This window comes from Solanum stenotomum, chromosome 8 (genome assembly GCF_019186545.1).
Source record: "Solanum stenotomum isolate F172 chromosome 8, ASM1918654v1, whole genome shotgun sequence".
NCBI classification, from domain to species: Eukaryota; Viridiplantae; Streptophyta; class Magnoliopsida; order Solanales; family Solanaceae; genus Solanum; species Solanum stenotomum.
In genome coordinates, this window is record NC_064289.1 from 8414068 (window position 1) to 8439766 (window position 25699).

General features: G+C 33.1%; 3 protein-coding genes across 3 annotated transcripts; 2 read left to right on the forward strand and 1 right to left on the reverse strand.

The window, feature by feature from the left end:
* Positions 1–242: 242 nt before the first annotated feature.
* Positions 243–3592, forward strand: LOC125874692 (serine carboxypeptidase-like 45). The gene is made up of 10 exons (XM_049555687.1): positions 243–587; positions 694–795; positions 883–978; positions 1498–1590; positions 1688–1767; positions 1915–2196; positions 2291–2415; positions 2611–2703; positions 2834–2951; positions 3061–3592. The coding sequence occupies exons 1-10, from the start codon at positions 356–358 to the stop codon at positions 3208–3210; spliced, it is 1371 nt and encodes a 456-aa protein (XP_049411644.1). The 5' UTR covers positions 243–355; the 3' UTR covers positions 3211–3592.
* A 7461-nt stretch (positions 3593–11053) lies between these two features.
* LOC125875156 (transcription factor ICE1-like) lies at positions 11054–14707 on the forward strand. Its single transcript, XM_049556249.1, has 4 exons — positions 11054–12331; positions 13202–13438; positions 13638–13808; positions 14329–14707. Exons 1-4 carry the CDS (start codon positions 11228–11230, stop codon positions 14410–14412), a joined length of 1596 nt encoding a protein of 531 aa, XP_049412206.1. The 5' UTR covers positions 11054–11227; the 3' UTR covers positions 14413–14707.
* Positions 14708–15019: 312 nt separating this feature from the next.
* Positions 15020–25399, reverse strand: LOC125875155 (probable alpha-mannosidase At5g13980). Its single transcript, XM_049556247.1, has 30 exons — positions 24977–25399; positions 24267–24350; positions 24072–24160; positions 23664–23838; positions 23360–23479; positions 23132–23218; positions 22976–23047; positions 22368–22481; positions 21955–22055; positions 21787–21880; positions 21519–21686; positions 21333–21422; positions 20977–21042; positions 20778–20834; positions 19560–19779; positions 19235–19374; positions 18894–18971; positions 18748–18807; positions 18595–18666; positions 18172–18219; positions 17930–18049; positions 17790–17855; positions 17214–17326; positions 16994–17078; positions 16242–16352; positions 16070–16165; positions 15914–15961; positions 15669–15737; positions 15361–15569; positions 15020–15254 (listed from the first exon to the last, which is right to left on the reverse strand). The coding sequence occupies exons 1-30, from the start codon at positions 25184–25186 to the stop codon at positions 15230–15232; spliced, it is 3087 nt and encodes a 1028-aa protein (XP_049412204.1). The 5' UTR covers positions 25187–25399; the 3' UTR covers positions 15020–15229.
* Between the last annotated feature and the right edge of the window lie 300 nt (positions 25400–25699).

A 25699-nucleotide genomic window follows, 5' to 3' on the forward strand; every position in this document is an offset into this window, starting at 1 on the left:
TTTTTGAGTTAGTTTTTGAGATATGAGTTAGACCAAAGACCTAATTTGACACTGTTGCTAAAAGTTCTCAATGAAAATTCAAATTTAATCGTACTGCCATTCAGATATCATATCAGTATAGGAAAACAAAAAAAAAAATTACACGCCTAGAGATAAGACAAGAAAATATGATAATTTGAATATATTATTAATACTGTAGTGAATTGGACTAGGCATGCTATTTATTTAATGCCACCCACTCATAAGTCCATGACTTTCTGTTTGTGCCTTCAAGTATATTAGCTCAGCTCTCTCAAGTATTGTCACTCAAAATCAGAAACTCCTTTTCTTCTCCAACAAGAACTTCAAAAAAGCAATGGCTCTGTCTCTCTTTTTCTTTCTTCTTTGTGCTTCTGTAAGAATTGGGTATGCATTTCCTCCTCATCCAGACAAAATCATTCTATTACCTGGACAACCCCAAGTGGGATTTCAACAGTTTTCAGGCTATGTCACTGTTGATGACAAGAAACAAAGAGCACTCTTTTACTACTTTGTGGAAGCAGAAACAGATCCAGCTTCTAAGCCTCTTGTTTTGTGGCTGAATGGAGGTACACAAAAGTTACTTTCTTTCTTTTTCTTGAAATTAAGGGTTGTTTAGAAAAATTCTGCCATTTGGTTTCTTGAAAAAGTTTGAAACATTGATGTTTTCTGTAGGACCTGGATGTTCTTCTGTGGGAGTTGGTGCATTTTCTGAGAATGGTCCATTCAGACCAAGAGGACAAGTTCTTGTTAAGAATGAACACAGTTGGAATAAAGGTGGAATTTTGTCACTTTTTTTTGCTCATTTGGGTATCTTTAGTTAGCTACAGAAGTTTAAAATTGATTCTTTTCTTGATTATGCAGAGGCAAATATGTTATACTTAGAGTCTCCAGTTGGGGTTGGCTTCTCTTATTCAACTAATACATCTTCCTATGACACAGTTAATGATGAGATAACAGGTACTCTCTCTGTTTGGCAAATTACTATAAGTCACAACAGTTAACAATTCAAAATATGGTTTAAAAAAAAATCATTTGACTGTCCAAATAGTAATTAAGACATATAAATTTCTATATCCTGCCTGCGAATCCAAGCTCTTATCTCTCTAGCTCTTGAAACGTAGTGAGTAAGTTTTAGCTACTGTTAAACCATAGTTTCATATGTTTAAACATGGATTTCACGTTTAAGTTTTTTTTTATTCAGACATAAAGTTCAGCTCCAAAAGTTTGATCTTTTCTTGTTCTGTTTTAATATTCTTTTCTATATAATGACCATGTGATGCCCATCACCATTTAAATACTGATTAGAGTTGTAAACTAGCAATTCTTTTATGGTGTAAAGGAAAAGTAACATGTTTGATGAGATTCTGGAATCCTACTGTTTTGTCTTTGTGAAGTATAACTGTTAATTGCTTTATATTTTTATATATGTACATCCTAAAGCCGTTACACTTTTGTGTTTTTCTTTATGTTTTTTAGCCAGGGACAATGTTGTGTTCTTGCAAAGCTGGTTTAACAAATTCCCACAGTATAGAAAAAACAATTTATTTTTAACTGGGGAGAGTTATGCAGGTAGCTTTTTCTTAAGCACATTGATTAACATACTAACATTTTTTAATTTTAAATCTTTTTCTTGGTTAGTATTCATATTTTGGTATGTTGATTACAGGCCATTATGTACCTCAACTTGCCAAGCTCATGATTGAGCTTAACAACAAGAAGAAATTGTTCAATTTGAAAGGAGTTGCAGTAAGTAATGACCTAATGAAATGAATTTTTACTTCACATTTGCAAACAAGGTGTTGCATTTGATCAAGCGCGTTGTGTTTGTAGTGTATGAGGTTGAAAAATTAGTTCTTGTTTAATCCTATTCGTTTTTCTTTCTTGTCATGGCAGCTGGGTAATCCTGTTTTGGAATTTGCTACTGACTTCAATTCGAGGGCTGAGTACTTCTGGTCTCATGGCCTAATATCAGACTCCACATACAGAATGTTCACTTCTGTTTGCAATTATTCTCGCTATGTGAGCGAGTACTACAGGGGCAGTGTATCGCCAATGTGTTCAAGAGTCATGAGCCTTGTAAGTAGAGAAACCAGTAAATTTGTGGACAAATATGATGTTACCCTGGATGTCTGTATGTCATCAGTGCTCTCTCAGTCCAAAATTATAAGTCCACAAGTAAGTCGTTGCTTAAACTGTGTTGATGTCTCAATACTGTCTCCCTTGTCTTATCGAACTACACTGACTGTGTTTTACTGATGCTAATACCTAGGAAAATGGTGAGAAGATAGATGTCTGCATCGACGATGAAACTGTCAATTACTTAAACCGACAAGATGTGAGAACGGCTCTTCATGCCAGACTTGTTGGTGTTCGCAGCTGGGATGTTTGCAGCACGTAAGTCAATCCACAAGCTTATCTTAATTAAGAAAATCAACTTTAATATAAATGAAGTTGTTTCTTCACATCACTTGCTACAATTCAACTCAATACAGAGTTACTTATACCACAGTTACAAGCTGTTTTTGTAGCTTTAAAGGTCCACCTATTTTGTGAGTATTTACTAATTATTTTTTCCTTCTACTGCAACAGCATTCTGGATTATCAATTGCTTGATATAGAGATACCAACCATATCTATAGTAGGATTGCTTGTTAAGGAGAGAATTCCAGTCTTAATTTACAGGTACGTATGAAGTATAACCCGACATTATAATCTTCCATCAAACACCAATGCTAATAAATAGATCTGTCGTTTCTTGAAATCTCTCTTATGATTCAAGATCGTAGTATAACGTGTAATATCTTGACAACAGTGGGGATCAAGATTCTGTTGTTCCATTGACTGGAAGCCGCTCCGTTGTACATCAACTAGCAAACCAGATGGGACTGAACACAACTGTACCCTATAGAGTTTGGTTTTCAGGACAACAGGTAAACAAATTGCATTTGGTCCATTTTGCGAAATGACAAAAGATAAATTTTAATATTACTTTCATGTAGAAACTCATTTTCTCTTCTTTTTTTGTTTTCATCATTTTAGGTTGGTGGATGGACTCAAGTTTATGATAATATCCTTTCATTTGCAACCATTAGAGGTGCTGCTCATGAAGCTCCTTTCTCTCAGCCAGAGAGATCACTTGTTCTGTTCAGGTCATTTCTTCAAGGCAAGGCACTTCCTGAAGTATTCTAAGATCCCAAATTGATGATTGGACAGCCAGAGTAAATAGATCTTTCTTGTGCATACACTTCACAGTTAAATGAAAAGGTTCCTTGTTTTTTTTTGCTTTTGCTCGGAAAGATTAGAAGTTGTGGAGGTGCGCGCAAGCATGTCAGAACACCACGATTATTTGAAAAGAAATTATTAGAAGAAGACTAGAAGAGTCTGAAAAAAGTATGATATTAGGGCCTCCTTATTGTGAAATTAGTTTTAGTTTTCATTTTCTTTCTTTAAATTTTGGCTGGCATGCAAATGAATGCTGGAAGAGCATCTATAAGCTTTGTTGAAAGCAAAAGGGTCCACCATCACTAAATATTTGTTCTTTCATAATCCATACTTCATGTGTTGGGTTAGTTGATATCATGTTTGTTCAGTAAGTAAATTTGACTACTTAATAGGTGAAATTTATTGAATTTAGAAGTAACTGAAAAAACAACACCAAATTAAACAAAAACCTCAAACTTTATGAAATTTCAACTTATAGGTTTTACAAACTAATCTGATGAAGTACACTAATTATGGATGAACTATTCAATCATCTAGTTTATAAAATACGTACAATATATATGTATATGTGGGGGACTCTTATGGATATATACCCATTAGTCAACTAGGTTACCAATATGATTGAAATTTAACAATATATCAGTGTATATGTTGTGTATATACATGAGTCAACAACTATGCCTGGTCGAATCCAATTAAAGGTCCAAAATGATGAACAGTCCAGGCCCCTTGGTAAATCACATAAATATGCTATGTTACAAAAATATTTACCATCTATGGCAACATAATTTTTCTAACTAAATATAACATTTTTTTGGAATTAAGAAAATTGTACAGTCTTCGCCTCTTTTTCAGCCCTTTTTCCTCTTCTTCTTTTTACTCTTCTGCTTCTTCGTCTCTTTCTCTGACACTATTTTTCTTCCTCCTTTTTTTTTTTTTCTTCTTCTTCTTCTTCTTCTTTGAAATTTTCATTTAAATAACTATCCTCAAAACAGTTTTTTCCCATATTTCACTATTTTTATCCAAAAACAAGACGAAAAGAGGAATAGAAAGACCGAAAATTTGTACAAAATCATGTTTTAAAGTAGAAATTTTAAATCTCTAAAATTATAGAAGCAAGAGTTCACCATTGATGGTCATTATAAAGCTTCAAATTTTGAATTCATTATTTGAATTTTACGAATTTGTGATTAGTTTGGATAGGTAGTTCGTACAAATAATTGAAAATGTCGTTTGGAGTTTATATCTCAATTTTAAGAGGGTTTGGTTTAGTTTATAATTGATTTTAGGATAAATATTAGATTGAAACTCGAAAAAGGTGAAGTTTATGGAACTGTATCGCAATTGTATTAAAGTTGTATTAGATATGTTTCATAATTGTATTAAAATCATGAACAATACATTTATAATACATATTACAAACTTCACTCCATTTTTAGTGATATCAACCAAAATAATTTAAGTAACAAATTTATACATTTACAACATAGGCACAATACATATTACAAATGTTCGAGATACAAATCAAAATAATTTATAAGACACATATAATACATATTTTATACATGAATAATACAAGTTTAATTCAGTCTATAGATTATTGTCTTGTCTTTCGTTAGTTACATTTTGCACTGTTAATTTTCTTTTCTAATTCAACTTTAATATTATGTAATACACTTTTAACACAAATTTAATTCATTTTGTAGTTTATTATTTGTTACTATTAGATTACTTGTTTAATTCATTATTGATATAAGTTTAATTCACTCTATAGACCATTGTTTGTGTTTCATTAGTTACATTTTTTATCCATGCTTAATTCTCTCTTCTAATTCAACTTTAATATTTGTGTAATGCACTTTTAAAACAAGTTAATTCATTTTGCAGTTTATTGGTTGATTTGTTATGATTGAATTACTTGTTTAATTCATTGTTGATACAAGTTTTATTCAATTTACAATAATGCTCTTTCGTTTGCTACATTTTGCATTCATGTTTAATTCACTTCTAATTCAACTTTAATATGTGTAGAATACATTTTTAATTCAAGTTTAATTCATTTGGAAGTTTATTATGTCTCTTCATTTGTTACGATTAGATTACTTGTCTAATTAATTATTGATACAAGTTTTATGCAGTCTACGAATCATTGACTCCTCTTTCGTTTGCGATTAGTTTGGATAGGTTGTTCCTACAAATAATTGAAAATCGTGTGTGCAAATTGAGATTTCAAATCTCTAAAATTGCAGCAGCAAGCCATTGATGGCCATTAAAAAGCTTCAAGCTTTGAATTCATTATTTGGATTTTACGAAAGTGTGATGCGTTTATATAAGTTGTTCTTCCATATTATTGAAAATAACATTTTGGAGTTTATATCTTAATTTAAGGGAGATTCATTAACTTTAGCATTGATTTTATGAGAAATTTCAAATTAAAACTTGAAGAAGACGAAGAGTTTGGAATTTTCTTGCAACTGTATTAAAGTTGAATTAGATCTATTTCATAATTGTATTAAAATTGAATTAAAATCATGAACAATATATTTATAATACATATTTCAAATATATCATCTTCTTATATAATTCAAAATAATTTATAAGATACATATAATACATGTTTTATTCACGAATAATGATATATGTTCAATTCAGTTTATAGATCATTGTCTTGTCTTTCGTTAGTTACGTTTTCAATTCATTCTTAATTCTCTCTTCTAATTCAACTTTAATACTATGTAATACAATTTTAATTAAAATTTAATTCATTTTGAAGTTTTTTGATTTATTTGTTACTATTGGATACTTATTTAATTCATTATTGATATAACTTATAAGTTTAATTCAGTTTATAGATCATTATCATGTCTTTCGTTAGTTATGTTTTTCATTCATTCTTAATTTTCTCTTTTAATTCAACTTTAATACTATGTAATACAATTTTAATGCAAATTTAATTCATTTCGCAGTTTTTTTATTTATTTGGTACTATTGGATACTTCTTTAATTCATTATTGATACAAGTTTAATTAACTCTAGAGATCATTGTCTTGTCTTTCGTTAGTTACGTTTTCCATTCATTCTTAATTCTCTCTTCTTATTCAACTTTAATACTGTGTAATACAATTTTAATGCAAATTTAATTCATTTTGCAGTTTTTTGATTTATTTGTTACTATTGCATACTTGTTTAATTCATTATTGATACAAGTTTAATTTACTAAATAGGTCAATGTCTGGTCTTTCATTAGTTACATGTTTTTATTCATGCTTAATTCTCTCTTCTAACTCAACTTTAATATTTGTGTAATACACTTTTAAATACAAGTTTAATTCATTTTGCAATTAATTGGTTGATTTGTTACGATTGGATTACTTGTTTAATTCATTATTGATACAAGTTTTTTTCAATTTATATGCAGATCAAAGAATGCTCTTTTGTTTGCTACATTTTGCATTCATGTTTGATTCTCTTATAATAATTCAACTTTAATATGTTTGTAATACATTTTTAATTCAAGTTTAATTCATTTTGCAGTTTCTTATGTCTCTTTATTTGTTACGATTAAATTACTTGTCTAATTAATTATTGATACAAGTTTTATTTAGTCTAAAATCATTGACTACTCTACGAAAAAAAAGGAAAAAGAGCAATAGTAAGAAAGGGAGAAAGAGCAACAAAAAAGAAAGGAAGGGAGAATGAATAACAGAAAGAAAAAAAAAAGAAAGAAAGAAAGAAAGAAAGAAAGGAATGGAGAAAGAGCGAGACAGAGAAAAGAGAGAAATTAAAGAAGTTGTTATAAATGGTAATAATTAAACAATATGTTTAAAATAAGTAATTATTTTTTAAAAGGAATTCACTCAAGTAATTAATCCTACTTTATAATGACATGTAAGCCCAAAACTTGAAGGGTCCAAATGGATGGGGTGAAATATGGGCTGGGGGGGGGGGGGTCTTAGATTCGATTTTATGTTTCTCGATCGAGTTCATTGTATGAGGGTATGTGGTTTGGGCTATTACACTGAAGCAAGGCTATCCAAAGTGCAACTCAAAAAATAGCAACGATGAATTTCCTTATTATCCAAATAAAAAGGGGAAATTCATCAATATACGAATTCAAAAAATATCAAGCATATTTTGCAGTTTATTAGTTTGGTGTGATTAAATATCAAATGCGTAGAATTTTTTTTACTCAGTTCATTTAATTGTCTCATGTTTGTTTTGGAAATTGGGTAATTTTGAGGAGAAAGAACAACAATATCGCAATTCACGGGCAAAGGGAGGAAATTGTGAAAGCTGCTTCTCTATAATTAATGGTTCTTCTACATCATTGTCCTACGTCCGTTCAACTTATCTATTGTAATTTTTAAAAATAAATATCTCAAATTTTGTATCATTTTAAAAGTTCAACATAATATTCATTATCTTTTCTCATTTTATACTTCGTATTGAAACTCTCAGTAAAGTAAATATTTAATGAAAAAAGATTATATCTTAAAACATAAATGAAGTTAAATAATCAAAATCCCAACTTAATTTATATTTCTTTACGAACTTGTAAATGAAAATCACGATACATAATTTGGGACATAGGAAGTAATAACTCAATTCTGAAACACAACTATTAATTAAATACCCCACCCCCACCCCGTATGGTTGTTTGAAAAGTTCATAAGTTTTGGCCATAAATCAATTCCCTCTACGACACGATGTAATCCATTTTAATAGCATTTTTTATCCTTTAGTTATTACTAGGAGATTATAATTTTAGTCTTTATAATATTAAATTAAAGTATATTTACTCCTTAATTATTGAAATATTTTTTAAATTCTTTTATTTGTAAATATTTTCAATAAAAAGAAAGGTGAGGGAAGTAAAGCAACAAAATCCAGAGAATAAAAGGGTGTTTGATGTATGAAAAAAAGAAAAAGAAAAAATGAGTTGGATGGGGCACCAGAATTTAAGTCTATAATTGAGAAATTGGGTGCGGTAAAATTGAAAGGTCTCACGAGATTCTTGGCTCTTTATAAAAATATTTCCTACTTTTTTTAGTAAATAAATTAATTTAATGGCAAAGGACGGATACAGAATTTGAAATGTATGAATTTTGGATTTTTATCTTTTTAAATTATGAAGTTCTTAATTAACAATATTTTTTCAAATAAATCATAAATTTAATCTAAATCGACCGATTCTATTGTAATCTAAATAAAAACTCACAGTTCATTTGAGTTGTCAAAATTAACTCGAAAAGTAGCCCATCTTTTTTTACTTTGGAATACATGAAGGAAATGAAACTTCTGCGTCCTCTCGTTTTGTGAAATAATCAATTATCCGACTTAACAACTTGCTGGATCTAAAGGGTCTCGTTAGATTTACGTGAACTTAATAATTTTAAGTATATTTTGTAAATATTTAATTGTTAATTTAATTACTATTATACTATTAACTCGAAAACATTGTAAAAATTAAAATAAATAAATTATTCATTACGTTATTATACATCCAAAAAACAAGTCAAGCATAACCCATAAGGATAGCTAAGTTGATTGAGCAAGAAATCTCTCACATACATTCTCGATCAATCTCGTCTCGCATACGAAATCGCCTAATATGATTTTTCTCAATTATTATATTAAAATGAAGTTTACCCGATATTTATATAATCTACATACTATTACATTGGAGCGAGGTTTATTCGGTTTGTACATGAGGTAATAGCAATTACGATTTGCCTGGTGGTAAAGAAGAAAAAGCAAGTCAAGCACCTTTTATTCTTATTGTGACCAAACATTTGAGATTGGATGGTTCTTTTTGCTAAGACAAGACAATCACATGCACTGGCTGCTACCAAGGAGTTCAGTCTCTATTTTCTTTTGTTCTATCATTTCACATGTTGATTGCTACTTATTCCTATAAAATAATGTTTGCATGACATGACCTATTAAATTACAGCTCACAAAAGAAATGTTGAATTCAAAGTAGAGTGGTAAAAAATTCATAAAATTTAGTAAAAATTAAGTAAATCATAGTGTTGAGAGTTAATTACATCATATTTTTATTCTTTCCTAAATTATAAAAATCATTTCAGATACATCAAAAAAGTTGTGGATACATAGCTAATAGCTCATGGATTGTGAATGATACATTACTTAATGGAATAAATGTATCAGAGAGGGGATAGAGATGTATCTGAAAGGAAATTTTTGTAATTTTTTTAAATGGTAGCAATTTTAGAGATTATGATAAAATAAAACATGTATTTATATAATTTTTCCCTAAAATGTAGCCTATATATAGCGGTGAATTTAAAATCTAATGTTTTTTGGTTTCTATTTTAATCTCAAGTAAATATAATATAGCAAGTGAGTTTATAATTAAATAAGACTGTATTTATGACACATAACTATAACTTCAAGAAAATTACACAACATAGTAGTTACATTTTGGATTGCATAGTAAATATTATACACATGCATACTGATATAGTATGTAATGATACTATTTTTTTCCGGTATTTTCAGCTTGATATAGTATACACTGATACAATTAATATTCGCTGGCAATAGATGATATCGATCACCTAAATAACAACTTTATAATTGATACTCACTTTATATAACTTTTCTACTTAATATATTAATTATAACTACATTTCATAAATGCACAAATTAAAACTATATTTCATAATTCCACTCTAAACTATAGTTATTTAAGAAATTTTCCAATATAAAATTTCATCTAATAATACTAGTGGGCAAAATACAGGCATTTGAATTCAAAGTAGCAGTTTTGGTCTTCATGGTGGGGTAATCTGTTTTCTTCATCATTAAAGAGATTTGGCAGTTTGCTAATGATTACTTTACTAATTATTATTACTGATTACAAGAAAATTAAACAGAAAATCCAGATATTAAGCAAACTTTATTCACCTGAAACATCCCAACATTAACACAACTTTAAAAATTACGATGTTCGGATATAATGCATGATATTAGTCAGTGTTGTTTAAAACTTAAACGTAAAATATTCATGTGATTATATATCATTTTATTAAATAGTTTCTTTTAAAATTAAATTATTATTAAAAATAAAAATATATTATTTTTCTTTATACTCGCTAAATATAAGTATTACATAAAATGGAACATAAGAAGTGTTGTATTAAAAATAGGAGTCATTGTAATAAACTAATACTTTCATTCTAATTTATGTGATGTTTTTGACTTGATATGAAACTTAAGATTTTTTTACATTTAAAAAAAAAATTATGATCTAAAACAACTTCTATATATTTGTGTGATTATAAATTATTTTATTAAGAAAAATTATAAATTTAAAAATTAAACTATTACCCTAGGAAATATAAAAATGTACTCCATCTGTCTCATTTTATGCGGCATACATTCCTTTTTAATCCATTCAAAAATAATGTTACTTTACTATAATTAGAAATAATTTTGCTTTAAATTTTCTTTTTACAATGGTTTATCATCACATAATTTTTTTTTTTTTAAATACTACTCTTTTTGTCTTACTCTATATGACTTGCTTTCTTATTTAATCATATTTAACAACAACTTCAAAATGCTTGTTTTAACTTTAATAAAATGATTTCAAACCACACTCTTATTTTAGACCATAAGTCTCAAAAGTTTTTCTTCTGTTCTTTTTTAAATTTTATGTAAATTCAAACTAACTCATATAAATTAAAACAGAGAAAATATAAATATATTAAAGTTAAATAATGTCACGTAAAATGAGATGGATGCGTATATTTTTACGTAAATTTTGGGACAGAAGGTGTAATATGATGATGATAAGAGTCTGATTAAAAACGTAACATTCAAAGGAGCTATAAAGTGTCTCTCTAGAAAGGCCATTGCCCTTTTTCCCTCTGCTGCTTACGTCTTCTTTCTTCTTTGCCTTCCATTACTTTCTGTATCTGTTTAACACCCTCATAATCCTTTGAATCTAACCAAAAAAATGCTCTCAAGAGTTAACAGTATGCAGGTTTGGGATATGGAAGGCAAACAAGAAGAGGAAAAAGAAGAAACTTTTACCAACAAGGAGAATACCACTAATGGTGAGCTTGAAAACAAAGAAGATATGGAATTGGGTGCACTTTCTACATTCAAATCCATGTTAGATGGTACAGATGTAGACTGGTATCACAACAACATGCAAAACCATACTGAAAATATCTGTTTCACTCAGAATTTCACTGAATTAGCTGAAAACAGCATGTTTCTACAGCCAGTAGTACCAGTGGATTCTTCGTCTTCTTGTTCACCATCTTCAGTTTCTGTTTTCAACAATCTAGACCCATCTCAGGTACATTACTTTTTAGCCCAAAAGGCTATTAACAACAACCCTTTGGATTATGGTTTTAATTTGGGTTGTGAAAATGGTTTTCTTGAAGCTCAAGGTATGGGTGGTTTGAATAAAGGGGGATTTCTTCTTGCTGGTGGTGGGTTTCATGATTTGAGCTCACAGAACCAAATGGGTAACCCCAATTTGAATTCATTTACTCAATACCCATCATCCCATTTGCCCCAAAATAGTAGTACTACTGGGTTTAGTCCACTAGGGTTTGTTGATGGTTCTGCAAATGAGAACTCTCTGTTTCTCAATAGGTCTAAGTTGTTAAAGCCACTTGATAATTTTGCTTCAAATGGAGCACAACCAACCCTTTTTCAGAAAAGGGCTGCTCTTAGGAAGAACTTAGCTAATAGTACTGGTGGCAGTTTGGGGGATTTTGGAGGTGAAATTGGGCAGAATTCCATCAATGGAGAGGGTGAAAGGAAGAGAAAGTGGGGTAATGGGGAAGAACTTGATGATGTGAGCTTTGATGGGTGCACATTGAGTTATGATTCAGATGATCTTACTGAAAATGTTACTAATAAGGTGGATGATAGTGTTAAGAATGGTGGAAATAGCTCGAATGCAACTAGCACCGTCACCGGTGGGAATCAGAAAGGAAAGAAAAAGGGACTGCCGGCAAAGAATTTGATGGCTGAACGACGACGTAGGAAGAAGCTAAACGATAGGCTTTACATGTTGAGGTCTGTTGTACCAAGGATTAGCAAGGTAACAAATTTTTTACATCAAATTCTCGTGAATTCCTGTATGATTATATTATTCTAACATGTTTTAGCTATTCAAAATTGTCAGCCTTTAGCTTCCTTTCCCAAGAGAATGAAAAAAAGAAAAGGCAAAATTGAAATACAGTGTTATTATTTCTTCTTTTCTGTTTTGAATGTACTTCATTTACTCTTCTTAAGGTATGCAACTTTGTCCTATGCATAGTTCAAAAAAGTTTTCTGGATTAAAGCTATTTGATAGTCGCATTAAATTCACTCACATGAACTATATGAAAAGATTTCAAAAGGATCTTTTATTTTGGACCACACAAGAGAATAGACATCACTAACTTTCTGTAAGTCTTTTAGTTTGAGCGGTAACTCTTATATTCTACTTTAATCTCTCTTGTACATATCTGCTTCAACTTGTTTCTTCATCCCTCAGGGGTGGGGGGAGAGTCTATTTGCTGTCCCACCACTCCTCAAACAGCTTGGATTATTGTAAATGGTCATAAATATATGCTTAATTAAGATGTCAAAGTTTATGGTATGGCAACAACATGGTACTTGAATTTCAGCACTATCATGCAGAAACATTTTTACCGCAGCTCTAAGAAACCAAGACATAGGAAGTTATCTTTGATAGACCGCGATGCAGGAAGTAATTGCAATACCTTGAATGCATTCATGCAAATTCTTTCTAAATGAAGTGAAATATGTTTATGCATAACTTGTGGTGATTAGAGCTGAAAGCTAATTTGCGTCTTAATTGAGATTTAATTCCAAACAACCATTGGACTTGATTTTAATCTTCCTGACTACCCTAATATCAAAAGCTTCTTCTTGGCATGCAATTTGTGAATGTTCATGTTCACAGATGGACAGGGCTTCAATCTTAGGGGATGCAATCGAGTACTTAAAGGAGCTCCTACAGAAAATCAATGACCTGCATAATGAACTGGAGTCCACACCGCCTAGCTCCTCATTGACCCAAACAACAAGCTTCTATCCTCTAACACCAACTGGACCAGCTCTGCCAGGCCGCATCAAGGAAGAACTCTATCCGAGTTCATTTGCAAGCCCACTGTCTAGCCCGACTGGACAACCTGCAAGGGTAAAAAATCTTTAACCAACAGTAATGTTTCATCCAGAAGAAACTTATCATAATACAAACATATGTTTCTAGTTAGATGTGTGTACATATACATTGATTGCATTGAGCACTATTACGGTGTTCTTCATGGTGGTAAAGTCTAAAAGTCATCATGTTATTGGTTTGAGATGATGTAATGCAGATTTTGTTTTACTTTTAGGTTGAAGTAAAGGCAAGAGATGGAAGAGCTGTGAATATCCATATGTTTTGCAGCCGCAGACCAGGCCTCTTACTCTCAACAATGAGGGCACTCGACAACCTTGAACTGGACATCCAACAAGCTGTTATCAGCTGCTTCAATGGGTTTGCCTTAGATATCTTTAGAGCTGAGGTACTTGATTTTCTGTTTAATTGACAATGTTGGACTCTTCGATTGGAAAATGCTTAGCAGAAGTTCATATATAGAAAATTGAAGTTTATCAATCCCGGTAATGCACATCCTTCTGGAACGAACAGAACCTAAAACCATATTAAGCTTTTAACATGCGAACATTGAAGATACGTTAAAAGAAAATAATATATAAAAAAATGTGATTACCAGTAGACAACTGAGAAATAACCTTTTAGAAAGCTGGTAGTCCAAATTACTCATGGTAAGTTGTGGCACCACTTCAATGAGCTCCACCATGATTGCATAGATTCTGATCTGTTCCCTCCTTGATTGAGTATACCAGTCTGTCTCCCTATCCAGAAAGCATGTTTTCTCTTTGCTTGTTCTGATCAGTGTTGGAAAAGAAGAAAATAGCAAGAGTTAAAATGATCTGTGATTTAATTGGATTGTTATCCTTTCCAATTTTATGTGCTGTGGAAGTGAATTCTTCTTTAGATGATCGTTTTTGTTTGTGTCTCAGCAATGCAAAGAAGGTCAAGACTTTCATCCTGATCAAATCAAAGCAGTACTGCTGGATTCCGCTGGTTGCCATGGGATGATATAAGCTTCTATGATTGACAAAGGGAAACAATGTAGCCACAACTTTCAACTTTAGACTCTAGTTGTTGTTCTTAGCCAATTTCCTTTGCTTCTTTTGTGTTTCTATATTTCATCCAGTAGGCTGTTGTTTTGTGTTACAACTCGCTATTTGCTATTCCATGAACCTTTGCTTTCCTTTACTAGTTACTTAGCGAACCGATTAACTAGCAGTTTTCTCAATTGTTCTGCAGTTTTAGTGTATAAAAAGCATATGCAAGGAAAATTTGAATGTGTCAATGAAATACACTCATTAATTCTGATATTATCTTGATTTATTTTCCACCTTGGGATGTCGTGAAATAGTTGTATTGCATTCAACTTCAACTATACATCCAGATTCAAGTTCTGGAAATGGAAAGTTTTCCGTTAACTACTGGATGGTTAAAGCAAAAAAGGGAAAAAATTGAAGGGTAATTAATATCCAGGCTTGATTTTCTACATATATAGTGCTCGGTCATCTTTATTGGGGGATCTAAGATGGTCAAAGTGCTTCTGCATTTTTCTTCACCAGGCCAACAAACCATAAGATGGACTGCATGCATAAACTTCTGATCTGTTTAGACATGAATTATTCTCTTCAACATCATTATTATTATTATTATTATAAGTTTATTGTTCTGTCAAAGAGGTTTTCATTCCATTACAAAAAGGATAACACATCTTCTAACAAGAGACTCAATGCTGCATCCTCAAGGTGATATCAACATAGGCAAATAGGTCCCAAGTAGGTTTCAAGCTGCTCATACCCTTTTGATGTCTTGCCGATTCGGACTGGACTGCTATCATAGGGACATATGTGACTTCGAACTGAAAACAATGCAACAAAATCAGAGTGTGATGAAGTTGGCAAGAATAAATCCATTATTACAGTGTTTTACATGGCGAATGCAATCAAACGGCTTAAGTTTCTTACCCTTCTGGCACGCTCTGGCTGAGATCGATAACAAAGGTGCGGATTTCCATTGGGGCAAGCTCTACCACCAGCTTTGTAGGATCAACAGGTCCCCCTCTAGCCACGTCTCGTGAATCACTAGGAGCCTCTGCTTTCCACTTTAATCTCTTCTTCTCCATTTCTACTCTTTCTTGGTTGGCAGATAAACTCATCTCTTTAATCTTGTTTATCTGGAATAGATGTTTTTAAGGAGTTGGTAGAGTCAAGTGAAACTTGTTTTCCTAATTACAGCCAAGAAATAGGCGGTGAATGGATGCATATTGTTTTACCTTTCTCTTTGGGAACAATCGTTTCAATTCTACACTTGCCTTGGTGGATAGATCCTTATCCTCATCAACCTAGTAAAACGTAATAATTTATCATCACGGAACGCTTGGACTTGGAGCAATTAAGACTACAAAGAATCACGTTATTAATTTGTAACAGTGAATGTCAAGTGACCAAGAAATGAATGAGGAGTGAACCAAAACTTAAACATGTATAATAGAATCATCGCAAGAAGGAACTCATAAACCTCGTATAAATGAGCCAATCTCAGGAGGACGGTGTGATCTTCAAGCTCCTACATTTACCAAGGAAAAAGGTAAATAGGTAGATAACAAATAGTAGTACTACAACACAGAAGTTGCTTCCAAGGTACTAAATAACGCTTCAGATTGACATTAAATACCTGAAGGGTGATAATTGCAACGTTATCAGGCAGACTGTAAGATGGATCTATCCCTGTAAAGGTTGGAACTGGAAATTTTGTAAATTTATCTCCATCCTGTAATTATGAAACATCACATGAAAATTAGGTGGGATGCCGCATAAGTGAAGAAAAATGCTGGAATTTCCATAACCTGCTCAGTAAAAGCTAGAAGCAATGGAGAATATATCTCCTGTCCAAATGACCTCCGCCACTTCGCTCCCTCTCCAAGAGAATCAATCCGGATATAGTACTTGCCTTGGACCTGGGGAAATAAGTTAACATGCTTAACGAGGGGGCTGTATTAGATTTAACATACAATAAAAACTAAACATTGTTTACACAAGGGTTTCAGACAACGAGGTTATGGAAATATAGGATAGGGAACATTCCAAACTCTACCGATCTATGCTGCAGAAGAACATAAAAGGTGAAAGCCGGGACTACTATTATTATTTATTAGGAAGAAAAAGGTAAACCAATTTAAAATGGGTAGCCATGCATAAAAAACGGATGGAAACAATATGATAATGGCATTGTATCATATGAAGTTAAAATTATAGATACATACCAGACATTTGAGCGTAGAAAACTAAAGCAATAATATACACAAAACCAACTATTCCAGTACAGTTAGTGTGTTTTCATTTACTCTCCTACAGAGGAACAAGAAATGTACAAAATATTATGAACATGTCTTTGAAAGTTTACTAGTTTCTTATGCTAACATAGAAATGTTAATATCAATCCTCGATCTCTTAGGCTTCATTGGCTGTCTCTTTATAGGTTTAAGCGAAGAATTTGCAACAAGAAAATAAAGAAAAAATTGCATTCACCATTTTAAGCAATAACTACAAGCATAATTAGAGCCACAATCAAATTGAAGTATAGTGTGATGGTGCTCACAGTCAAGCCCATGCATTTTCCAAGAGCACAGACGGTTTCATTCAGTGCTTCAGCAACACCTCTTCCATCGTCATTGAGTAACCTCCTACAAAGAAGAAATGTACAAATCGTTTACTTTGAGATTCTGCTATTGGTAAACTTCAAATAGTGATGATTTAACAGAAGAAATAATGCAATGATAAAAGCGATAAACATAGAATGGGAAATGAGCAGAGCAAACCGGTGAAGCATTAGCTCCAATTGGCCATCAACAAGGCTGGATCCACCTACAGATCTATCAACCAAAACTGAGAACTCGTTGTTGTTATCCTTTAGGAAAAGTCCAAGATTGATCTGTAATGGGTTAGCCAAAATAACATAATTAACATCACCAGTAGGTATTCTAGCACAGAGTAAGTAATAAACAGGCTACTTTATGGGAAAGATTTGTCGAGTTCTCTGAAAGAAATTCTTATGCAAAATAAAGAAATACATGTATATATAAGAAATTCACAACGATTTGGAGGTGCGAAAATCCCGAGTAGACTTTTCAAAAAAGAACATAGTAAAACATATGGAAGGTCTAAAATGTAAGCACCTCCATCCCCAACCAAAGGAAGGACAAAGGAACTTCTGCACCACTTCAGGTTTCAAAATGGTTTGCTACAAATATTTGGATAGGGAAGTTTAACTCAGAAACTAGATTAGAAAAATAGTAGATTCAAATCTTGACATGATACTTTAATATCATAAACAAATGCTATCATAGATCAATTTTTCAAAGGAAAACAAACATTTTAAAAGTCTACTAACATACAGGATAATAATTTCCAGCAGCAGGTTGGTTCACTTGAAGATCCCAGTCAGCTCTATAATCCCGAATCTGCAGATATAAATGGAACAAAATTTGTTATTTTTCTAATGACTATTATGCTAGAGGGAGAAAATTCAACTCACCCTTTTGAGGAAATCACGTCCATTAGAGTCGGTGTAAAATGTTTTGTTGCTTTTGATGTCAGTTTGAATCTGAGTCACCAGCTCTTTCCCAATTCCATTGTCAATAGGTATGGGGCCAACCTGAATTCAGGACTGCTTAATCACTGGAGCTTTGAAAGCTTATACATTCAAAGCATTTGGATATCTTATCTCCACCAATAAGAGAGACGATACAGGTGAAGAAAAAATGAGATTTAACTTACAGTGAACTCAACTTCAACGTGCTCCTTTTCCTTGTACACTCTAGTGATCTGCTCATTTACATGTTAAATCTGTGTTAGAAACATGATTAAGATTGTTCTCAAATTGTTTGTCTATCGTGAGAGTAAGATATTGTTCAGATGACCAGATAATTCTTAATGTTTACCAAGTAGAATATCCAGAGAGATAGATAAAGCGAGCGGAAGAAGGAAATATTGCAACCCGATGTTCCTAGACAATCAATGGGATCACATCCAGAACATATATGCATATTTCAGATACTATAACTACTTCCATTATATTTAAAGGACTCAATGCATCAAATGTCGTCTTTGTTCTTACATTGTACTTCTGTGAATAGGACAAAGAGAACAAGTATAGCAATAAGTCTGTAAAAGCTCTTCGATATTAATTAATTGAACAACCTGATATATCCATGAATTGATATTTTGATGAACTTCATCTAGCAACGGACCTCTTAGAATGGTAACTGGGACCTGATCAAGAATAAGCAGCTTTTAGTTATTTACTTACGAATTTTATGGAGCAAATTTGATGTTTTAAAGGGCCTGGCTAACCTTTCCCTCAGGGTGGATGGGGAATGAGCCATTTGGGCGAAACACATATGCTCCAGAGGCCTTGCAAAATCAGGAGAAAACATTTTAGCTTATGTGTGAATGAAATGAGATAATAAGAACAGTACTGAATCATCAGACTCTACTACCTGAATGTCTTTATAAGCATCCTTGCTTCCATCATCTGCAGAATAATAACTGAATGATTGCTCCAGAGAGCTTCTAACCTTCACTCACAACATAAAAAAATATTTCCATCATCAGTATCTTCTAGTGTAAGAATGGGAAGCTGAGAAAAGGCTGATGTTGGATGGGGAGTGAGAAGAAGGCAAGCCATCAGCCCACATCTAGCAAAACTATAAAATTCTATCATGTGAATGTTCAAATCTGCATTGCTGGTTATTGTAGAGGAACAGAAAAAGTTTCAAACAAACAGACGACGCCCATTTGAAATAGGACAAGCATATACTGACTGGTCAACAAAAATTACCTGGTTTCTCTTATTAAAATATTGAGTAAACTTTCCCCCATTTGCAGAATATAACAGTTTCAAGTTCCCTGGCCCCACTTCTACAGCATCACTTTGACTTCCATCAGTTTTGTAGAATGTCTGTGGTATTGAAGCAGCAACTGCATGTGTAATGTATACAAGAAGAGATTTATTTTATCAACCCTCTAAACAGCTAGAGACAATTACAATCATCAGTTTGAATGTAATTTTTTGTGATATGCTGTTCAGATGCTGAAGAATTGGAAACTATTAAGATCACTAGCTTGCATGTTAACTTTCATGATATACCAATCAGATGTCTAACCTGCTTGTTTACCACTTGTTATAACATAGGAGCTAAAGCCCAAAGGTGGAACAGTAGCTGTAAACACAAGCCAATATTTGGGGCTTGATGTAGGGGATTCACCAACATATGCTGTAGCATAGTAGTTCCTTATTGCTATTGATTCTTTAACTATTGGAAGAAGCTGTGATTCAATTTCTTTTCCAGTGGAATCCTGAACGATGACATTCTTATTGACAACCTGTACGAAATTTATATAAAGGTTGAACAGAGATGTCAGTGATAAATGATGAGTTATCCATTTTATGCATAAACATTATCAAAAGTTGAAAAAAATCAGGACTGTTATCTACAAACAACCATCACACAAAAGATGATAAGGAAAGAGTAATTTTGTGCCAAATAATTTATCAAGTTTTGCTTTCTAGTTTACCACTTCTACTTCAAATATATTTTTCTGGTAATTTCTTCTCTTCATCTGGAACGACAAGACAAATTTCATAATACTGAACCAAGAAATCAAGAGAAATGAAGTGCTCTGAAGGACAAACTGTGATAGCCTGATTATTCCTCTGAAATTTGAACCCAACTAGTTCATTACCCAAAACAGGTCTGGGGCCAACACTTTAGGACCAACCGCAGACTTTGAAACTTGGAGTCAATGGGCCCACTCTACCCTTCTCCACTTATATACTAGGTTTAGTTTGCATGGCGCAGAGCTCAAACATGTGACCTAAGCCACAAGTCCCTCGACCTTTGTTAAACTAAGCCCTGGGGGAATTTTTAAAGTCTATTCTTTTGGTACCATGGAAATTCTTAAAAATCTAAAGATAAGCTTACCCTACTCTCAACTCGAGATTTATTTTTTTGGCAAATTTTATCTCATTCAACATGTTACAAAACATCATTCCAGGAGATCGATGAGCCTATGCCACAAACTGACGCCATTTTCTGTATGCCCTAATAACTCCTGATACTCATATAAATATACTTCTTCCAGGTTTTGTTCAGATAGGTCAACTGATGCTGATTAATTAAGTATATGCTTTTGTGCAAGAGTTGAGATTCTATGGTGAACGATTGAGATCTAAAGAACTCTTAAATACTGCCATACACCTAGCGCTGCTGCTCAATAGTTAAATGAGAGGACATATTTTTGTGCAGGGAGAATGAGAACCAAAGCAGCAAATAATTTAAAATGCATAATGATCTAGGGAAGGAAAAGATTAAATTACTCACAGGGATTCTGACAACATCTGTTCTTTTCCACCCAAGAGCATTGTACACGACAACCACCTACATAAGTGGAAATAATGATTTGAAAATCTGCTCGTTGTTTTAATTAGAGCTCAGGTAGTTTTCCTCAGTTCCCACCACACAGAAATGTAATGTGAAGGTTTTCAAAAGTATGAAAAGATACTGAAAATAGACTACTCACTAATTTTTTGCCTGGAGCAAGATCAGCTTCTGTTGGTGGACAATAACTTATATTCAACAATGGGCACTGGAAGAGAATAGAGCAACAAAAGAGTTAACTCAGAAAAACAAAAATTAAAATGCCTAAACTGCTTGCTTTGGAATTGAGTTATGCAACATAAGAAGTGTATAATGGAGCCAACCCAGGACACCAACTTGAATGTGCATGAATGAACTCAATCATCAGATGCAATAATGCATTCAGCAGTAGCAGGATAGGATTACTGGGGGGAGAACATGGGGGTATAGCTTAATAAAGACAAATGCAAATTCAACAAGAAGAAAGTCTATATTAAAGAATGGGCTCCAAATGTTTACCTGCTTGAAATTTATCCGAGGATTCTTGCATCCAGATGCTGAAGCCGATTCCACCATACAAGCAAGTGAATTAGACACTAAATCCTCAGCCTGCAAGTAGTTTTTGGTAATTATAATCATTTGAAATACAAGTTCACTGAATCCATGCAATCACAAGTTCTTCGTAGGAGTTCGGAGCAAATTCACCTGCTTGTAACCTATGAACAGTCGTTTGGCATAATCATCAGCGACATGTTGCTTTGAAGTGCCACTGACAGCATCATGATGTTGAGCAATGGCTAGGGCATCAGCCAATATTTCGGTTGTTGGTCCTGTCTCAATTCTTCCTTTAAAGAATTCTAATTGCCTTGCTGCCTATATTACACAAAGGAGCCAAGTGAGAATTGCATATTCAAAATTCTGTAGATGGTACAGCTTCTTAATTTCAGGAAAATGGAAAAGCAGCATGGCCTACCAAGTAATAGCCACTCATCATTCTAACATAGAGTTTGAGAGCAGGCCTACTTGTAAAGTATCCAGTCCAATAAGCATTAATACGGTCTGCGTACCTGATACAAAATATGCATCAAGCTCTATATACTGAGATTAAAATTACAATAAAATGCTTAGATAGAACACTCACGGGAAATAGTCATCCGTCTTGAGAGGCCATGACTCGTCCAAAGCATATTTTGCATCAGTATAAATTGAAGGGCTCGAATATAAAGCATTGACACGACCATCCTGCGATAATACATATATGAGGAGGAAGGATTTATATAAGAACCTATCTTGACCAAAAATGTAAGCTTTTATTTTCCAGGCTCTCTTATTGATTCCATTTCATTAATATATGCAGATTCAAGAAATATCAGAGTCCCCAACTTTTATAGTGTATTCATGTATTGCTAACGAAACATGCCAATCCTGATTCTCAATCCATAAAGAAACAGTAGTTTCAGGCTGTTCAACCAAAATGAAAGGAAAATTACAGTGTCCATAGTTGTATGTGATTGTCTAAATTCTGAATTACAGCAATGACAGTGGAAAACTCACTTGGTTTACGTAGTGAATGAGCTTGTCCATATTCCGAAACCATGTATGAGCATATTGGTACTTGAAGTCGGTTCCCATGGTCCACATTATATGATTTGTGCGAGTGATATTGGCCTGCAAGGGAAACAACAAAAGTTAGGTGCATGAAACTCTTTGGAGAGAGTATAGAAACAAGATTGGCAGTTTGGCATTAAGGAGTAATCTTGCAATCTCCTTAAGTCTTTACTGTGAACTTTTTTGTTGGACAAATCTTTATAAAGACGTGCAGTCTGACACATAATTCCAACTGCAGTTGAACGTTGGCTTGTCAGTTGAGATTGTTGACTTTTTTACCGACAGAAATATAGTAAAGAGTACCAGCCAAGCAACTAGGTGGCTTGTATTCTCACTAACAGAGTTAAAACGAGTCTAAAATACAGTAAGATGCATTAAGCATGTCATGACATACACACAACGCCATGGCATGTTTAACAATCTGTATTTTACTTTGACTCCCTTGCTACCCTCAACTTGATTGCTATCAAATAAGATGAAAGCAGACTATTTGGGAGAAGCAATTCACACTCATACTGAAATCTCCTATAACATGGTCTGAGAGTAAAACTTACTTGGGACAAAGCAGCAGCAACAAAGTCATTGACCCGCTCTTGGACATTGTAATCAAACAGGTTGACATCATCCTTCAGTCAATAAAGAAACACATCATGTGCATGCCCTTGCTAAAAAGTTAAAGAGCCTAATGTCTTAATCTATCAAAGATTTACCTGAACAGGAAGAGAATCATCATCATTCACTTCAAAATAAAATTTACTGGGAGGTTCATAATTCTTAGGGAATGCACCAGAAAATATCTGGTATGAAACAAAAGGTAATAGTCAGTTGCTTAATAAAATCTAGAGAACAAGAGATTTATAAATAAAAATATTAAATAAGGAAGAGGAATGGCATTAAACATGTATTACAACTTATAAAGATTTGAAAGAAAGGCGTACTTGCGTGGATGAACTGAGACTCTTAGAACCCCTCCAAATGACCTCAAGGCTCTTCTCAATTTTCCTCTTTTCTCTGTCTTGGTAGTCAATGCGTCCAAAGAAAAGAGAGTCGAATCCAACCTAAAGCAGTAAAATGTATGAGGTCAACATAGTTGTTTAAATGTACTTGGATTTTAGTTGCACCATTTTTCAGCAGAATGTTGGGAAATTGCTTATATTTCAAAGGCGGCCTCATTATCAATTAATGAAGCACAAGAGTTACTATTCAAATTTCCAATTTAAAACAGTTAATGCAGATTGGCACCTCTGCTCCCAGAAGGTATGCCTGAACAGCAGAATGTCCAAAAGGGTCGATTTGCCAGCCAATTCTAGGAGTAACATTGAACTGTTGTTTGATGTATCTGTGCCCTAGAGTTGTCTGATCTATCATGTCAATATAATGTGTTGCTGCCTCATCATGCATGCACCAACCCCCATTTCTGCATAAATAGTGAATAAGATACCATTTGCATAAGCATTCCGACAAAGAAGAAGTAATCCACCCACTATCCTACACCTCCAGGAAAAGAAAGAGAAAAAATGTATATGTAAAATCACACAAAACATCAGGATTATCGAGAGTACAAAGCAACTTTTGTCCACAGTACTATAATCCCACTTTTGATATTTATTTTTTTACAAATGTGTGGTTTTAGCTTCTATAGTTACATACATGAACTCAAGTTGACCCGAGTTGACGAGCTGTCTGACTGTGCTCTGCATTCCGGGGCTCTGATTCCTCCACCAACGCTGGAAAAAAGCCTACATTCCAGTCCGGAGGGAAAAAAACAAGCATTCATCAGTAGTATATCCCAGAGATACACAAACATTAACACACACTGAGAAAAAGGTGATAGTCGGGACTTACCTGTTCAACATAAATGAACTTTCGGTTTTTATCAGCCAATAATGCTGGAATCAATGAATCCAAGACATTTTGAACACAAGCCACCTGCCACATTACAACTCAATTTTATAACCATGATTAATGAATTTAAGATGAATGAGCACCTGAACTGTTGTCTATATCCATTGAAATTGGAAATTACTTTTACAGTTTTCACTGCAACTTATGTAATGTATTACTCACTCCATTTCAATTTGTTTGTCTTGCTTTCCTTTTTAATCCATTTCAGAAAGAATGTATCTTTACTTCTTAGTCAACTCTTAAATTCTAATTTGCCACATAGCATATTCAAGACCGATTAAAGGGTATTTTGATACATTCAACATATCTTCAGTTTAAGACCACAATATTCAAAAAAAAAAATCTTTAATTTGTTGAACTCTATGCCAAGCCAAAAGCAGACAAACAAATTAAAACACACGGAGCAGTTACTCACCAAAATCTCAATTTACTACCCACATTGCCTATGAAGGTAATAACTAATTGACATATAGCAGTCTCAAATTCATCAGCTTAAAAGTCAAAACACTGAAGGGAACCTCGGAGAAACAGTAAAAGTATATCCATGAGCAAGCATCAGGATGAGCTACCTTCATAATGCTTCGTGCACCTGGCTGCCTTTTTTATAAAATTCAAACAACAATCTGTCAATACTATGAAAAAATAGGTACCTGAATGGAATTGTTGGAACCAACATAGTACTGATCGACGGTTTTCAACCAGCCAACATCATCGTGAGTGTGAGGAACCAAATGAACATTAAGCTTCCCTGAAACAATTCCATGTGATGTATTGTAAACCATATACTTAGCTTCCACTACCCACAACCCACAAACCATCAAAATCAAGAACCAAATTTCAAACTTCCCCATATCTTTCATTTCCACAATTGCTGAGAGTGTTCACTGAAAGAGAATGTACTAAATCATAAAGCCCAAGTCTTTATAAATAGCCTAAATTTTGTAGATAAATCAAGAAAGGGAATCAAAACCAAAGGACCTACAAGATTAATTGGAAAACTTAATAATAAAGGGTCGTATTCAAAATTCAAGATTTGTGAAGTCTTCGCTAAGTAATGTATTAATGATTTTGACGATTTTTATATGATGGGTTCTTTGCTTAGGATTGACTTGGGTGCTGACAAAGCTAAGTGTTGATAATTGTTTAAAATAAGGTTAAAAATTACGTCTACTAGGAAATTACACGCTCCGTTTTAGGACACTTTCTATTTTATATTGTGATTTAAAATTATTCATTGCTTTACTATTTTGCTCATCTATATCGAATGGGAAAAGTTAAACTTTTAAGACGACTCTTATCTTATACTCCCTCCATTTCTAATTACTAATAACTTTTGGATTGACACATCTATTAAGAAAATAATTAATGATATA

Coding starts and splice junctions, on each gene's coding strand:
- LOC125874692 (XM_049555687.1), top strand. CDS start 356: ATGGCTCTGTCTCTCTTTTTCTTTCTTCTTTGTGCTTCTGTAAGAATT. Junction 979..1,497: donor AGTTAATGATGAGATAACAG/GTACTCTCTCTG, acceptor TATGTTTTTTAG/CCAGGGACAATGTTGTGTTC. Junction 2,416..2,610: donor AGCTGGGATGTTTGCAGCAC/GTAAGTCAATCC, acceptor CTACTGCAACAG/CATTCTGGATTATCAATTGC.
- LOC125875156 (XM_049556249.1), top strand. CDS start 11,228: ATGCTCTCAAGAGTTAACAGTATGCAGGTTTGGGATATGGAAGGCAAA. Junction 12,332..13,201: donor TTGTACCAAGGATTAGCAAG/GTAACAAATTTT, acceptor TCATGTTCACAG/ATGGACAGGGCTTCAATCTT. Junction 13,809..14,328: donor TAGATATCTTTAGAGCTGAG/GTACTTGATTTT, acceptor TTTGTGTCTCAG/CAATGCAAAGAAGGTCAAGA.
- LOC125875155 (XM_049556247.1), bottom strand. CDS start 25,186: ATGAAAGATATGGGGAAGTTTGAAATTTGGTTCTTGATTTTGATGGTT. Junction 21,881..21,954: donor AAGACGGATGACTATTTCCC/GTGAGTGTTCTA, acceptor ATTTTGTATCAG/GTACGCAGACCGTATTAATG. Junction 18,050..18,171: donor ACGTTGAAGTTGAGTTCACT/GTAAGTTAAATC, acceptor TCCTGAATTCAG/GTTGGCCCCATACCTATTGA.